The 18,798-nt window shown below is 31.3% G+C and overlaps 1 protein-coding gene across 4 annotated transcripts in view; it reads left to right on the forward strand.

Moving 5' to 3' along the window:
* LOC106461435 (E3 ubiquitin-protein ligase HERC2-like) overlaps window positions 1-18,798 on the forward strand; it is a 295,564-nt gene that overhangs the window by 67,536 nt on the left and 209,230 nt on the right. For all 4 annotated transcript variants that reach the window (XM_022388408.1, XM_013921254.2, XM_022388410.1 and 1 more), the window contains exons 16-19: window positions 732-932; window positions 1,398-1,626; window positions 7,540-7,676; window positions 9,413-9,594. In XM_022388408.1, the coding sequence (XP_022244116.1) occupies window positions 732-932; window positions 1,398-1,626; window positions 7,540-7,676; window positions 9,413-9,594 (749 nt within the window). The remainder of the gene's footprint in view (window positions 1-731; window positions 933-1,397; window positions 1,627-7,539; window positions 7,677-9,412; window positions 9,595-18,798) is intronic.

Raw genomic sequence — 18,798 nt, forward strand, 5'->3', positions numbered from 1 at the left:
CACGGGGGTGCTTAACTTTTTTCCAGGTGTATATTTTAGAAGTTTCATGGAAACAATAAAAATTGAGATCTGTTTTTATAATTGTATATTGACTGAAAGTTTTCTGTACTGCTTGTATAGAATTCAAATACTAAATACCTTACTCTCTGCAGTTTACTATAGTGTATATTTCATCTTTAAAATATTTTATGAATTCAGTTTGTAATTTAGGTGGTTTGTAATGCTAGTTTTTGTGAAATGATTATCTTTCTTTTCTTATTTGTGAATATTGTTCAAGTTCATGTCTTATTGTTATCTATTTGTTGGATATATACTTTTATATGTATATGAATGAAAGAACTTGTGCCATTGTGCTTACTACATATTCTAGGAATTGAATTGAATGAATTCAACATTTGTTACATCTTAACACACAAGTACATACATTTAAGCATAGATTGTTTGTGCTAAGAAAGTGTCCATGTACCTTATGTATCCTCATTAGTTTTTTTGTTTTTTACCTTGACAGACTGATTCTTTGTGAACTGTCTTTGTAAAACTTTTTCCCACAATATTTAGTATCAACATGTTTAATATCAACTGTGCAGTGTTTTCTGTGGCTGGGTGTATTGAAAGTTTTTGACAAACAAGAAGTGCCGTACAAAATTCTGAATGCTTCTGTGTGTGTGTGTGTGTATGTATTAAAATTATATAAAAGCTCTGAAAGTATCCCATTTTCTGTTTGTTCCAAGACATTTTTATGGTCAACCAGTGAACAAGCAAGCTTGGGTTTACGAGTACCCTTTGTAGTGGATGTCTGCATGTCCACTTTTGAACAGCTAGATGAATTACTAACCCAAGTGTGTGAAGGGCTTGATGGGAATAGTGACTGGCCACCACCTCAGGAAAAAGAATGCATTGCTGTAGCTGCCCTTAATTTATTAACATTGCAGGTAATTATTTAACCAGGGCTATATACTCATTTCTGTTATGTTTTTTATCTATGTATATGTTTCCTAATAACCCAAATTATTACATAAATAATTGCATTCAGGTTATGTAGAAAATATTATTCGTTAGGGACATCTATAAATTATTGGAAATGCAAGATTTTTTGAAATTACTTGTAGATATGTTTGACTTTGGCTTGTTTTATACATACATATATATATTTCTAACTTTATTATTACTTCATCATTACAAAACTTGATTTTTGTAAAATTTAGATAAACATCTCAAAATCTTTGGATGTTTTTAAGAATTATAAATGCTTGTTGAGTCAAGTGATGTTTCATGTTATTTGTACTCCATGATGGCACAATTCTTTAATACTTCCAGTCAGATATTGTCTACTATATGTGATTTTTCACTTTGTATAAGACATGATTTTTCTCCACTGTATTACACATGACATGTAGCTGTATGCTGCTATCTCAGAGGGATTAGATGTTGAGAGCCTTGGGCTGTTTCCAGGAAGCAAACTGTTAGCCAGTGTGAAACAGAGGGTTGTTGACTTGGCTAGTAATGCAGGAGTTATTCCATCTGTTCAGCATGAAGCACAACGGGTGCTGCAGACAGGCTGGTGTGTTTTATTACCAACTGCTGATGAAAGAGCTCGAGCTTTATCAGCCTTGCTTCCAACAACAGGCAAGTTTAAACAAGCTTGCAATATCATTGCTGTCTTTGGTTTTGTTAAAGTGCTTCTTTCCTTTTGTTTGATCACTAGGAAAGAAATATATGTATATATAAGGTTTTCAACCATTTATTGCACACTTTAATGTACAGATAACAAATCTGTCTTTGTTGTTTAATACATATACAGATGTTTCAGTTCTGTAGTTGAATGCTCTTACTTTCAGGTAACAGTCTAAATATTATATGGAATTATTTTTCTTGGTTCCTCAATTGAATAGTGCTACTTCTAGGTAACATATCCATTTATAGCTTACCAAAATATATTTCACAAAATATTTTAGTGCAATATAGACCTATTTAACCCTTTTACTATGGGTGAATGAATTCCACCCAGCCCATATCCCACAACGGAACCATAAAGCAATTATTCTCTTACTTTTTAAAAAGATTTGTGTATTTTTTACAAAATTTAGCAGATTATAAGTAAACATTATGAGGCTCTTGTACACAAAATATTAGATTTTTTGATTAAGTTTTAAGATTTTTTAATTAATAATTTGCTTGTGCATATTTTCTTTTTGAATATTGACTATCCAATATGCAATGTAATTTTTATTTGAAGATTAAAAATACTTTTATGCATCCGAAAATTGTCAGATTTCACATGCAAAATCTTTATAACCTCCAGATAATTATCAAAGTTTTTTTTAGAAAAAACTTTATATTTTATCTGTTATTTTCATTGTTGTATCTCTATGGGTTTGGTCAATTTGACCGACCTCGTAATCACCATAAAAAATTAGGAAATATAAATTACATATTTCTCCTACCAGAATGACTACAAATTATAACACAAAACTTAGTCTAAATAGCTTAAATCTCAAAACATTATACATCTGTGTGTGTGTGTATATATATATATATTTTTTTTTCCCCCCCTCACAAACATTTCTCTAAGTTTGAGAAATTCATGTAGGGGACATTCTGAACTTTCAGTTGGTTATAAACAAGTCATAGAGCAAACTAGGTGTATATAAGGAACTAATTCCAAAAATGGAAAAGGTGGGCGAAGCCATCTTGGATAATTCACTAAATATGATATTTCAGAAAGTAGAAAAGATAGGATATTCTTATTTTATGTTATAGTTTGTCAATATTGGTAATTTGAGTTTCTAATTTGTAAGAATCTATAGACTTTGCATTTGCACATCACAAACTTGTAATTTGAACCAAAGCTGAATTCAACATACCATATGACATATGAAAATCGATATTTAGGAATTTTGTTTCAATATTTACTTTTAAATTAATAAATTAACTAATGTATAATACTAACATTTGAATTATAATATACAATTTGATACCAAAGTTATTGACATACATTCATAAAATAGTAGTTAAATAAAATTTTGAATCTAAGTCTACAAACATGATGACATGCCCTCTGACCCCTACCTGTAGTAAAATGGTTAAGTAAGAAATTCAAATGAACATTTTTTCACAGTATTTTTGTAACATGTTATTAGAGGGCTAAACATAACAGTTGTCTTGTGCTATTTACAAAGAGGTTAATTTAAAGACTGCATAGTTTTATTTTTGCCCATAGTCACATTTTATGTGGCTGATGGACATATTTATAACTAATATAAAGAGCAGGTTCTTCTCTATGTGAAGCTTGCAACCATACTTTTGAGTTTAGTGAGAGTGTATACACTCAATAGAAATGGATTTTCATGTGATTGTAGTTTTGCTCTCTGGAATGGAAAACAGAATCTGGATAAATTATAGTAATTTTAGGATATTCTATTCTAGTGTCTGATATAGTTTTTATGTTTTAAAATGCATATCTGAATGCTAGATGAATTTTTATTTTGACATCCAAATTTGTGAGACTCAATGAGACTTAGAGAAGAACTCCAAGTATTTTTACTTAAGTTCAAACAACTCAAATATTTAGTGAGTGCTAGTTTATGTATTATTATTTTTTATACATATTTCATTGTTTTATATTTTTTACAACAGTAACAAAAATGTAAGAGTTATAAACTTCTCCACTTAGCCTAATGAAACTTCTGTAAAATGTGTAAAGTTACACTAGCTTTAGCACCAGTGCAAAACAGAATCCTAAACCACATTAACTTTGCAAGAAAAGACTAATGGGTTTCCACTGTGATTTACTGGTTTTTACACAAGGATTGCTGTTCAAGTGGTACAAGTGGGGCTTTTTGATCAGTATTTCAATAATGCAAGAAAAATGTTGTTATTCATTTTACTTCATACAAGCTGAGGTACCTGTCCTTTGTCTGGGTTATGAACTTAAAAATATGTGGGGTGGATGCTATGATAGATAACACAAAGATCCTAACTTTCACACAACTTATTTATAACATATTATTACAGTGTTCATTATTACTTCACCCACGGTTTTATATAAGCTTTAAGAACTCTTATATGTGTATAGTTAAAACACGGTATACACTGTGCAATGGTCAGGGTGACTTTACAGGAAGAGATAGCAGCCAAAGTAGTGGTATGCTTTCTGTTACCTGCTTTCAACACTCAGCTATTAATGTCTTTCCACAGTGTTTCATGTGATTAATTAATTGTTGTTCATTGACCACAGAAGTGTGTTATGGGTCAAAGTTGTTAAAAGGTCACAGGTCAAAGTAGGAAGTGTGGTATAACTCAAGACACAGCTCTTCATATCTGTCTTATGGTGGCTGTTAGATTGGAAACTTCAGCTGAGTTTATGTAGTATTCCAATAGTGGCAGCCATTTTTTTCATTGCATTCCTCCACAGAGAGTGCTAGTTCACTCTCTTGAGATATATAAGATGTTTGTGTGCCCTCCCTTCTACACTGTATGTGGTTTTATAGAAAATTTAATAAAGTTTTTTTTGTATAAGGACATGGCACTATCAATGAATGTAGTTAACGTTAACAACCGTCAAAGATAACAAATGCTCAATAACAACAATAATGGGGGCATTGGGGGGGGGGGAGGTTGTGAACCTGCCATTAACAACATGCCCCTTGTTTCAAACTATCAACCCACAAAGTTTGTGACTCAGTAACCTAGGAGTAGTTAAATAATGGACAAATAGACAGACACAGATTTTTATGCTTTATGTGTGCATATATTTTTATATATTTTAAACTTTTCACTGTACATTGATGATTTATCTACAGTTACTATTAGAGCAGAGAAAATAAAAGATAAAGTATTAAATTGTACTGAAAAACTTGATGATATAAAGGTTATGCAAATGAAACATGAAAATGGTCAGATGAAAATAAATATTTTTATTCTTAGCATGAAAATCACCTTTCCCTTGGACTGACTCAATAAAGGCTTCATAAGTTCACAGACAAATCTTTAGAAGATATGCTTTATTTAAAAAAAACTTTTTTGTGTACAATATACTTGTAATAATGATTACTAAGATTTGCCAAATTTTGTGAACATACATTCAGTAAATTCAGAGTTATAGTATGTATAGTTTCACAGTTCCAAGGCTGATCAAATCCACCAACTTTGTTCTTATAGAGTTAAAGTAGTGTTTTCAGTGCATATGGTTATGCATATTAAAAGGGATAATCTATAACCTTCTGGAAATATTTTGCAGTCGGCTCATTGCTAAAATATGGCTAATAGTTGGGTTGAATGCTATGCATTAACTAAAATTAGACTGATAACTGAGTTAAATACTTGTGTTTGCTGAAACCTCTGACCATCATCAAAATATCTTTATTTATGTGTTCAAATAATATAAATAACACATAGCTTTATACTAAACTACAGACATTATAAAAACTCCTAGCTACTCGTGTAATATGCAATGTTTTTATACTGAGCTTAAGTAAGGTAATTTAGATTTATTTCATACATTTTGTATGGTGGTTACAAGGTTGGTGAAATGGACTGAGTCCAAATAGTGTTAGGTAGAGAAAAAACAGATAAAATATAAAATTTTATGAAAAAAAAACTGATATTCATTTAGTATGTTCTAGAGGTTATAAAAATGAAATTTTAAAACTAAGATTAAAACATTTTTTTAATCTTAACATGAAAATTGTCTTGCACTTAGACTAGTCTGAGTCAGACTCTGACTCCATAAATTCACAAACAAATCTTTAATAAAAAATACTTAATTAAAAAAGAAATTTTTTTTGTCTACAAAAGATTTGTTTATTAAAAGCTTGCCAAATTTTGCGAAGATACACTTACTTCATTAAAGTTATTGTATGTATACTTTAATGGTTAACTGTTCGTTGGAAAATTGGTCAAAATGAATACACTCTAGAAGTACTGTTATATTTAAATGAGTAACTATAAAGGAACTTTCAAGTTTGACAGGTGATTTGAGGATCTTTAATATATGGTATCATCTGATGGTTCTTTAATATTTCAATTCAGCCCAGTCTTCTCCCAGAAATGATATTAGGCTTTTATGTTAGTACTTATATTTATTTGTAATTATCTGTTTTATAATTTATCTCCATGTTCTCATGTTTTAATTCTTATTAGCTATAGATACTACTTGACCTTTGTACTCCTTTTAATTTTGTGTGTATATGGCTTTAACATTACTTTCATGTTGATAGTATCTAGAGAGTGCATAATCTATATTTCTTTAGGGTAGCCTATCACATGTTCTCCCAGTAGATGAAACATTTTTTCATGTCTAGTTTTTCTACTACTCACAAGAAAGATAGTATGGCTTATTATTTTAAATCTTTACTAGTAGCAGGTGTAATCTGCCTATAAAGGGGGGGGGGGCAGTTGTTCTTTGGTTGGATAATGGAATTTCTGCCAGTTAGAAACAAAAGGAGTGACAGTCAGTGCAATTTTAGTGTCCTTATAGTTAATTTGATAAGACCTACTGCCTTTCAATTTCAGCTTTTTATACTCTTCTTAAGAATTCCATATATGTGTGACTGTTGGACACGTGCAATTCTTTCCTTTCTGTTCACTGGTGAAAATATATGATTGATAATCCAAAATCTTTTTTTTCCCAGATGCCCGGTAGTTTCATAGGCAATTCTCAGTGATATAAGGTACATTAAGAATCTATATTAATATTTGGCCAGGTAAATGATTTTTCATGTTTATTTTTTATTCTTTATGTCCTTTTTTCTAATATGTTCTTTCAGGTATTCGTCCCTTCTTCTTCTTTCAAAAGTGAAAAATACTGATTATTTCTTAAAAATGGTTAACCTAGACATAGAAATACCAGTATTGAATTGATAGTGTATGGTAGTTCTTTCAGTGGATATTGTCTCATTTCAACACATGGTGACTTTGGTCTGATTTCATGGCATGAATCATGATCATGATAGAAGTACGAAAGATATAAGTACAGACTAGAAATCAGTACAGGTGGAAAATCTGAAACAGGTTACCTGCTTCCTGTTTGTTGAAAAACATTTTCATTAAATTGATCATAGATATTAATATTTTAAGTTTATGATATATAGTTGAATACTGTATATAGTGCACAGTTTTTTCTCCGCAGATCTATAGAATTGTGTAGCCTCTTTTAGTACTAAAAATGACTTTCAACCTTGTTTTTAATATACCATCCAGAGGACCATGCTTGCAACTGCATTGTTGTTGTATTTTCTACATTTTCTTTAGATATTCAAATTAATAATTGTCCTAAGTAGTAAAAGAGACCTATGTTGGGTTTGGTTCTTCAAAATCTGATGGGTACCCAGGTTTTCAAGTACCCATTCTAACCAATAGTGTAGATGTCCATTTGTGTACCAGTCTGTATAGTTGTTGTTAATGTTTTAACATGTCAGATATATCCTACACACACAATGAGATTTTGAAGTCATGCTGTATGTGAGTATTAAATATATTTTCTTTTCAAAGTTTTTGATTTTGTTTAATAACTGAATATTAATATCCACTATACTTCAGGAGATGGAGCTTGTTCTAATCCAGGAAGAACATTCATGACAGATTTATTGGTTGGCAGCTTGATGGCAGATGGAGGATTAGAATCTTCATTGTTTACAGCTGTTAAGGTAGAAATTCAAGAAATTGAGGATCTCAGGGTAATTATTTTTCAGATGGTTCATTAAATTGTTCATCTGTATTACAACAAAATCAACCAGAAATAACCTTAGATAGTTATTAAGTTAAATGAACACAAAATATTTTAAGAAAATAATTTGTAGTAAGTTTCATTTTTTGTTGTTTTATACATTCAAAAGCAGTAATATTCTTGTTTGTCAATCTCGTATATTTCAATGGCAAGTAGAAAAAGTTAGAAAAACAATAAGAAATACAATGCTAGTAATGACATCTATCTGGAAAATTAAACTAACCAGAACTTGTATAAAGGAAGAGGTAGTGTGGATAAGTGAAGTTTTACTATGGTAAAAAGTTTGTTTGTTAGAACTTTGTTTTGAAATATGTAGGGTAATATAAGAATAAATTTTGGTGCATTACCCTGCTATAATTTGAGAGAAATTTGTTTGTCTTCTAACTCCTAGGATTTTGCATTTGGACCTGTCAAATATGGTTTAATCAACAAGGAATGATTCGGGATGTGTCAAGAAGAAGAAATATTTTTTAAATGCATACATTTCTTAGCTTCAGTGCTGGCTTAAATATAGATCATTCAGTCAGTGAGGGTGGTCACTAAGGGTGCTGATGGGATTTCTACAGTTTCCCCTTTCATTACATGGGGTATACATACAGTCTATGCACTTTCAATCATTACTTGCATATTACAGAAACACTATTTATATTCACAACTGATAAAACATTCTACAATTGCATTTCATTTTTAAATCCCATCGATGGTTTGATGGATTACTTTTTCACTCATTATTTTTACCTACTTTCAAGGTAGACAATTATATTAAGTGAAATGTTTTTATGTCACATGTTACTTGTTGCTTTTTGATAAAACAAAAAAAACTAAAACAGAATGTAAATTATTATTTAAGTAATCAAGCCCAGTGGATATGAATAATTTCATTCTTGTGTACTTTTAATCTTTGTATTGGCACTGACATATTTAATAAAGCTCTTGTACATCTGCTAGTTTACCTGATAGCAAAATCTACTAGTAGCATACTAGGAATTATCATTATATTAAGTGAAATGTCACATGTTACTTATTGCTTTTTCATAAAAAATCTAAAGTAGAAAGTAAAATGTTATTTAAGTAATCAAGCCCACTGGATATGAATAATTTTGTTCTTAGGTACTTTTAATTTTTTATTGCCACTGACATGTTTTATATTAAAATCAACTTTCATAAAGCTATCACCTTGCATTGCACTGATACATCTGCTAGTTTACCTGATAACAAAACCTACTAGTAGCATACTAGGAATTATCATTATAAAAATAAAAAATACATCTTATATTTTACTAAGAAATTTAAATTGAGTAAATGTCAGTAATGAAATAAACCAGAGGAACTGTGATGTTCCTTAAAATTGTTTAATCAGTCATTTGATTTTTACTGTAGAATATTTGTTAAGTAATTATATCTCATTAAGATGTACAATGCTTGTTTTAATAAATAATCTTGAATAAATGTTTTGATTGTCATTTTCAGTACAAGAAAACCTCACTGTAACAGCATTTTGTAAATTACAAAAAATTGTTTGCTATAAAAATACAAGAAACAGATGTTAAAGCTTTTATTATAACATTATTTTTATATTTTCTACTCAGAAAAGAAACATAAAAAGACGTTATGTTGGTGAAATTAATTTTTAAGAAAACCACCCAATTTTTGTCATTTCATATAACCCTTTAACTTATTTTGTAGGAGAAAGAAATTGACAAAGACAAAGACTCTGATAAAGATGCACACATGACAAGCAGTGCTGAGCAACTTATGACAAATCAGGCTCTCTTAGAATCTGCAACCAAGCGAACTCAAGAAGCATCATCATGTGAGGATTCTGCATCTAGTATTCCACTGCTTCATATGGTGAAACAGTTAGTTAGGTGAGCTTTAGTTTGAATATAAGGATGTGAGCAAAATCAAAGGTAGGTAATTTGCTAGATAGTAGGATCTATTTCAACTCAACTGAAAAAACTTTAAGTCTGGATGTAATGAAGAATATAGGTGAAGGTTATTTTAAAAAAAAGATGTAAACTAAAAAAAAGATTGTGAAATGTATGTGATATGTGTAACTTAAAAGCAAAATATATGTCAAATCAAATAAAAAAAATTTTTCCAAGATGCTACTACACTTCTTCACACAGTTAAGACATATTTCCAGTTGTGTTTGCCTTAAAGATTTGCATGCCACTAGCCTTTAGGCAATCCCACCTAATATCACAAGAATTCCTGTGAATTGTGCTAGTGCATAATTATGCTATTATGCAGCAAAAGCCCTCCACTAACAGGAGGGTGACATACCTTCTTGCACACTAACTCCCTCTATGCATTTGCACTTGTGAATCTTTTTTCTTTTTCCTCAGCATTCAATGTATTATACGTGATTTGTTTTTTCCAATTTACTGAGGCTTGAGTAACTTAAGGAATTTGATTTCCATTTTTTTCTTCTTCAAACTATGAACTCACAAGTTCATGTAACATCAAATTCTTGTGTGACTGAAAAACTTCCTCACACAAATCAAGCTTGAACTATGGCTACTGGAGGCATATTGAATGTAGACTGTGACAGCCATTATGCATAGAGTAGTGGGTTCCATTATTCAGGCAAGACCTTCAGCACTTGTCCATTATTCAGGCATTCCTTGTCCTCATTTTGAGGGGAGAATGAGGAGGATGACAGATTTGATACTTCTCCTGTTTCCCTTTTTCCTGATATTAGCATTCACACTGATTCGTTTCTAGACCAACTATGTTCCTGTGACCTTATGCCTCGTTCTTCTAGTTTTTCTGATCCTTTTATCCTGGCTTACAATCATTTTGACTTCCCCTTTCTCAATTTTCAAAATTTAGGATCTCTCTTGCCTGTTTTGGGGCAGACACTTGGGGGTTGTTTCCACTCTCCAGTGTTGCATTTCCCTATCTTCATTTGATCCTTCTTTTCATGCTTTACCTCTCCTCTCTGCACCTTGTATTAGAGACATATTCTCGTACCTCAAATGATTTTGCTTTTGATTTTCATTCCCTTATCTTTTCCACCATGCACCATTCCACTTTTTCCACTATTTCCATGCTCATTTGGCTTATTTTTTGTTGGGACTTGAGTAGAAATTCCCTCTTTTCCTGGGTTTGATTTCAATCTTTCTTCCTATGAGATCTCCACTTCACCCCATTTCTTTGCTTTTAAGTAGTTTGGGGTATTCCTTATTCTATTAAATCATGGGTGGAGATTGCCTGTCATCAATCCTCACTTTCTTCCATTGTTTTCATACTGTCCCAAACCATACCCTTCACCTCTGTATCTTGATCTCCGACTATTTCCCAAATATATAATAGCATCAAAAATCATCTCGAGTGCTTTCCGTCTTTCATCTTCTTTGTTGCTAACATACTCTATCATTGCATCTTGTGTTTCAATATTAATTTTGTAGTCATGCATTCTCTATGACTCTGAATTCTGTCATGCTTTTGAAATCATTCCATCCTATTACCCATGGAGATGTGGAAACTGAGGAATGCTGTGATGGAAGTAAGTGATTACTTTGCGTGGTCCACGTACATACACAGCAAATTATATCATTTGTATCACACCTGTATTCAACCCATTGGAAGAGGGTTTCCAACTTTCCTGGAAAGTTTGGCATATTGATTTTTTGCTGCTAATGTTTTTGTTACTACTGTATTAAATGAATTAAATAATAAACCTAGAAGTTTTTTAAAAGAAATATCAATAGTCTTGGGTGATAAATAATGCTAAGTTTGCACACTAAGGGTTAGTGATCAGACTAATCTTAAGCGAATCAGGAGAAGTTTTTATACAGATATCTAAGTTACTCAGGAAAAAAAAATATATAATTTTCTCATAAACTAGACTATCCAGACACACTGTTTAAAATTACCTACATTAGTGTGTAGGCAATTTTTTCACCCTCCACTTACAAATAAATTTTTGGAGTTAACTCCTGCTGCCCCTACCTAGGTTTAAAAAAAGTTTGGCAGCTATGATGCTTGTATTGTGGTTGCAATTTTTTCTCTCTCATAATTTTACATTTAATGATATATATATATGTTAGATATCAATCAATTTCAGTCTATGGTGGACCATCACTCATGGACTTCATGAGTAAAGCAGAAGGAGATTTCTGCTCATCTCTGCTGACCCTTTAATTGCATAAATTGGGGTTGGTTTGCTTTTCAAAAATAGGGAATTGCAGGCACCCATTGCACAGTCTCTGGTGTGATATTCCTCTGGACTTCTCATACACCCCCCTTTTTTTTTCTTCTTGTGGAGCATGGGAGTCCTTACCACTCCCAGTTCCAAGTTGCTGAACCATAGAGGATTCCTCCTGAGTGAGTTTTGACATTTACTTTACAATACTCATATTTATCCACTCAGTGAGAAGAGGGAGAAGCTGGTTAAACTGCTTCTAGACAAAGTATCTTCATCAATTGATCATACGTTTCCTCCAGATGTTTTTGCCTCGGTAGACTGTACTAGGCACACTAACTAAATCCATTGATGATACATTTCCCCTAGATGTTTTTTGTCCAGGTGGATTGCACTAGACAATATAACTTCATCAATTCATAATAATAAACATGGCACCATCACTACTTGCATTTCCCCAGGATGTTCTTGCCCAGGTGGACTGCACTAGCTACTATACCTTCTTCACATGTTAATATGAAAAATGCCTACTTGAGTTTCCCTTGGATGATTTTTGCCCAGGTGGACCTCACTAGACAAAATAACTTCATCCTATTTTACTTGCATTTTTCCTGGATGTTTTTGCCCTGGTGGACAGCACTAGAAGAAATACCTTAATCAATTGATAACAACAAACACTACTTATGTTTTCCCTGGATGTTTTTTGCCCAGGTGGACTGCACTTGACAAAATAACTGAATCAGTTGATATCATTATGAATAGATCACACAGTCCTTATGCCCTAGCCACTTTTTGTCATTACATTTTTTCTCTTCCCCAACCTACTAATGCCAAGGACAAGCTGTGGATTATCGTCTGTCAGGTTGAGATTGGGTAGGTACCTAGCTCATTCTGTTTTATCTTGCTACAGCTTGCACCTATCCAACATCCACATCTGAGGTTCACTGCGAGTATTTCAGCTAGGTTTTTAACACAGGTACAATATTAGGCACAATCCTGTGACAAACAAAACATACATATTCTTCAGAACATACAACATTACCATCACTTGTCCAGTGCTGTATGAATTATTACTGCATTCAATTGTGCCAGTATGTTCTTCAGAACATACAACAATACCATCACTTGTCCAGTGCTGTATGAATTATTACTGCATTCAATTGTGCCAGTATTTTCGATTCTGCCCATGTTATATTACTTTCCTATTTTCTTGATGAAGAGCATACCTGTTTCAGAAGTAATGCTGTATCCAACAGCCATGCATTCATTTTCATCTCGGAGCACATCTGTTCATCCTGGCCAGTCGATTTATGCTTGGTTTGATTTTTGTGCCCCTCCACCTTTATAATGTGAGATTCTAGCTTTGTGTGGGAGGAGGTAAAACTATATGGGAAGTTAACATTTTCTTACACTGAAAATGTATTTCCAATACTTACTTACATCTGCTCACACACTTCCCACCCTTCCTCCCCACTGCCGGTGTTTTTATTTTAATACCCACCAATTCTCGAAAGTGAGTGGAAATAACAGAGGGAGCTAGCTGTGCCAGTATAGATGGCACAATATTATTAGTGGAGAGTAGTTCTGAAATGGCACGAAACTGATGGGGTATAAAGTCTGGTGCACTGATTGCAAAACTTTTTTAACAATGCTTAGAGGGCAAACAAGGATTGAGATAGCTTTGTATGAGATGAAATACATTTTCAGTGTAACAAAATGTTAACTTTCCTGGAGAGACGGTTTCTCACCTATTAAGTTCCTGCCATCAGATGTCTTACTCCATAGGTTTTCTTTAGGTGCTTTATGAGAGGAACTCATCTAGGTAAATCTTTTCATCAACCTGTCCATAAATTCAACACAGTATTTTAGATTAATTGTGTGAAGAGGTGTACATCTTCCTGGAAATTAACATTTTCATTACCTGAAAATGCATTTGCAGTAGATACCTCTTCACACACATTCCCACCCATCCTCCCCACTTCTGGTGCTCATTTCTTACTTGCCTCATTAAAGAACGTAGATTCAGGAGTCAAAATGCAGGGAGAGAGTTAATGTGCATGGAAGTGTGTTGTCCTCCTATTGGTAGAGGGCTTTTGCTGTACAAGAACATAATCGCGTGAGATTAAGCAGGAGTAGCCTAAAGACTAGTGGCATGTTCAAATCTCTAAGGCAGATGCATGGTGAAGATAGCTAACAGTGTGAAGAAGTGAGATCTATTTGATATATATATATTTTAAGATGAGGAAAATGTTAACTTAAAGTAAGATTTAACTAGATTATAGAATGTGGGTGAAAGTGGTGAAACTTCAAAGTTAAAAGTAAATAGATAATAAGATGTGTGTGAAAACAGATGAAAATAAAATTGAGATGTTTTAAATTAAAGTAAGATATAAGTGAAGTTCAAAATAAATTAATCAGATGAGATATAACTGATAAATATGATGTAGAATATTTTAGAATAGTAAAGAAATAGGTTGCATTTAGGAAGTAGGATCTGATAAATTGAATTGAAATATAAGGATAGAAATAGTGTTAATATCAAATTATCTGTGTGAGTTACTTGCAATATTGAGTGATATGAAGCCTTTTATACAAAAACAGTAGCATGTTATATTTATATAGGGTTTTGTTCTCACTTTAAATTTGGTTCTTTTAATTTTCTTCAGAAAATGTCATACAGTATCAAGGATATGAGCTTTTGTTAATTACCATTGTGAAAAAAAAAAATCACAAATTTCTGTCCAAAATGCAATTATAGTAGGTAGTTTAAGTTGTTATTTCAATGACAATTTGCTGATAAAATTTGAGCTTTTTCTTTGTATTTTTGGGCACATGATGAGGAGTCTCCAAAATTCAAAAAGGGATGTGCACAGATTCTGTATTAGATAATCACTATGCAAAGATACACTCTTCTAGTTACTTTCTTTCATGTAGTTCTATATCAAAGACCTTCTATAGACTGAATTTCAAATGGAAAATTTGCTGTTCAACAATACATTATGGAAGATCCATATATGGACAATAAAAAATTTGAAACAAGGAACTAGTCATAATCAGATGCTGATATATAAAGTCAAGAAAACATAATGAAGCAATTTCAGTGAACAAATGTAATTCCTTAACCCTATTACGAGTTTTCCTATAGTCAGGGGTCAAAGGGCATGTCATCACTTTGTAGACTTGCATTCAAAATTTTATTATAGTATGTTTGTGATGTCCAAATACAAAGTCTATAGTTTCTTATGAATTAGAAACTCAAATTACCAATATTGACAAGCTAGAATATAAAATAAGAACCTCTTATCTTTCCTATTTAGGATATATCTATACTTAGTGAATCAAACACAATGGCCCCACTCACCTCTTCCATTTTTGGAAGTACTTGCTAAGGTACACCCGAGCATCGCTCTATCATATGTTTATAATCAATCAAAAGCTCAGAATTTCCCCCCACATGGTTTTCTCAGCCTCTTGAAGATGGGAATTTCCCAAGATTATTTATTTTGTCTTGAATCTCAGAAGGAGAGGGTAAGTGAAAATGTTTAGATCCAAATACAGTTTAGTTTAGTAAGCTTGATAAATTACAGTAGAATTCTACACTATCGATAGAGTAATTTACAATTTTTTTTTATTTCAAAATGTGTATATAATATCTGAAAGTTATTTTGTTTTATATCCTTCCACTTGTAAAAGTTGGCAAGGCTTAGCATGCAAGGTATGGCATGCCAGGTATGGCAAGTGAGTACAAACTTCTTTACAATCATAAGTAGTAGAGATAATTGTTTTCTATATTTCCTTATTTGCTATTCTGAGTTTAAGAAAAAATAACTGAAATTTAATAATTTATTTGTAAATAGTAATAATATATATACATACGTATGTAACGTATTATAACTGAAATTTGACTGTATTTTACAAAATACTGGACCACTAGAACACTAGGTCACTTTGTAAAGGCCAGTTTTATACTATTGGATATGGTAACATGAGTGCACATGTACCTCCTCACTACAACTTTTGTAATGTTAATCAGACATGGCTGAAAGGTCAATAAAATAATAAATAAATATATATATATATATAGATGTATAATGTTATGAGATTTAAATTATTTAGACTAAGTTTTATGTTATAATTTATAGTCATTCTAGAACGAAAAATGCATAATTTATATTTCCTAATTTTTATGGTAATTACGAGGTTGGATGAATTAATCAAACCCATAGAGAGAGATACAACAGTGAAATTAACAGATAAAATATAAAGTTTTTTTTCTAAAAAAACGTTTGTTAACTATCTGGAGGTTATAAAGATTTGACAATTTTCTGATGCATAAAAGTATTTTTGATCTTAAAATAAAAATTACATTGCATGTTGGATAGGCAACATTTGAAAAGAAAAAAAAATGCACGAGCAAATCATTACTTAAAAAAATCTTCAATCTTAATCAAAATATCTGATACTTTGTACATGAAAGCCTCATCATGTTTATTGATAATCTGCAAAATGTCATGAAGATACATAATCATAATGTATTAAAAGTTATAATATGAAAACTGTAACAAGCACAAAACGATTATGAGGTTAGTCTTTGGGACTGAGCCTGTAGCAATAGAGTTAATAGAAGAGAGTAAATTTATTACTTTTTCAGCTAATATTTTTTTGCTTATATATTGAAAATATTTCAAAATGTAAAGACAAATGTTAGTGATCTCTCAATGTACTTAAATTTAAACTTTTAAAGGAAAGGTCATGAATTAAAAGTTTTTAAAATATTTTAATTTTAGAATCTGTATAACCTGGGAAGGCATTAAAAAATTTATAAAGTATACAATTTGTTTAAAAATTGAGTAGTATGAAAACTGATATTATCAGACCAGTTAATTTATTTAAAAAAGTAGTCATATGAAAACAAATCTCACTCAGTATCATTTCTTTCATTTATTGGCATAGCTTAGCAGTTAAAAATTTTCTTTTAATGCTTTGGACTTATGAGCTAGTATTAACCCTCTTGCCACTGGTAGGTGAAAGTGTGCATACCACGACTTTTTAGAGAGATACATTCAAAATTTAAATAAACTACTTTATTATCTGGGTATACAAATTTGGCATCAAAACTTAGTTAAATCAAATTTTAATATTATATAAGTGTTAATTTCTTTAATTTTATAAGGAAATATTTCAAAAACTCCTCAATCTCACCCTAGTATGAGAATTGTGACATTTGCTCCCTAGGTATTCCTTCTTTAATTTATCTACCACCTCTAAGAAGCATCGAGTGTAATGCAAATTACTCAATAAAATATTGTTATTAATCAGACAATGCATAATTTTTATAGCCTTCAATCATATTTGGGTACAGAGCCATGAAATAGAAAATCAGACCCTTCTTGCCATGCCCACCTGTCACATCCTCTCTTCACAAGTTGTCAGTAGTTCTCTCTTATGTTTAATACTATATTATTTATAACCAATAGAAAATCAAAGTTTTAATCTGTCAAGTGACATGTTACATTGTTTTTGTACAGAGAATTGTCTATTTTGCTTCCATTTCAAACTTTATTCCCAAAGGAAACACATCAGTTAGATTAGCTAAATTTTTAACAACTCATGTTGCATAGTTAGAAAGCCAGAACAGTTGTGATAGTTATGGAACATTTTCTGTTTTTTGCATGCTGTTATAATGTGTTTTTTGGAGCATTACTTAATTAAATAAAAAATTTAGTGCAGTAGTACCATTAGTATAAAAAAGTAGGGTTAAATTTCATCAACAGTTGACAGCAAAAAAAAGAAGACCCTGGTAAGTAGTTTATTCTTTGTTTTTAATGTGTATTCTTTATTTATTATTATAAAAGCAATTTAAATGTAAAAATTAAAAACTTTAGGTTAGATAGGGTTAGATTAGGTAAAATAAAGAATAATAATAATATAAAATTTTCATGAGTAGCCTGTGCATTATATAATTCGATAGGGTAACATGAGCTCCACATTTGTCAATTGATTTATAAATTTTATGGCAGGAATATTAACTTAGATACTGTTCAAAGGGCAATAAAACAATAAAATTTAAATATAAACAGTTAGTTTAAAGCTACTTAGGATAAATAAGTTTAGTTTCCTGTTACAAATTGAAGTCATTCTAGAAAGAAAATAAAAAGGGTAATTTAGATTTATTTCCTATTTTTTTATGGTGGTTATGAGGTTAGTCAATTTAACCAACCCTGTAGAGAGTTAGGATGGAGAAGATATCAGATAAAATATAAAGTTTTACTGAAAACAAAGTTTGAAGTTTTTTTTAGAAGATCTTAGAGATTGTGCAAATGAAATTTGACTATTTTCAGATGAAGAAAAATATTTTTAGACTTAACATGAAAATCATTTTGCACTCTGAGCAGTCAACACTTTACCTCTGTATATTCATGGAGAAATTTTTAGTAAAAACACTTCATTAAAAATTCAGATTTTTTGTCTATTAAAGGGTGGTAATGCTTACTGAAAGCATATACATAAAACATTTTAAAAGTTATTCTATGAAAACTCTTAAGGTTACTTTAGGGTCAAGATTTACCTCAAATTGACTGAGACTATAGGGAAAGAGCTAAGGTGTAAATACCTTTTTGATGTAAATCTTCTGACAAGATTTATTGGAATTTGATGTGACCTATTCTGGAAGTAGCTTATGATGAAGAATGTGCATTATTGAGTTATTGTAATTGCTAATTAATGTATGTTATATTATGTTAAATATGTATTAGGAGAACATTTATATAATGTACAAGCTGTTTTTTCATTTTATACTTTTTTTTTCAATAAGTGATATTTCTAAATTGTAATAATGGCTGGAGACGGCTTAAATGGGTAATGAAGAAAAACTTTAATATAAGTTTAACATGACAGCAAATGTACCTGATGATGACAAAAC

This window comes from Limulus polyphemus, unplaced genomic scaffold (genome assembly GCF_000517525.1).
Source record: "Limulus polyphemus unplaced genomic scaffold, Limulus_polyphemus-2.1.2 Scaffold959, whole genome shotgun sequence".
In the NCBI taxonomy this organism is placed as follows: Eukaryota; Metazoa; Arthropoda; class Merostomata; order Xiphosura; family Limulidae; genus Limulus; species Limulus polyphemus.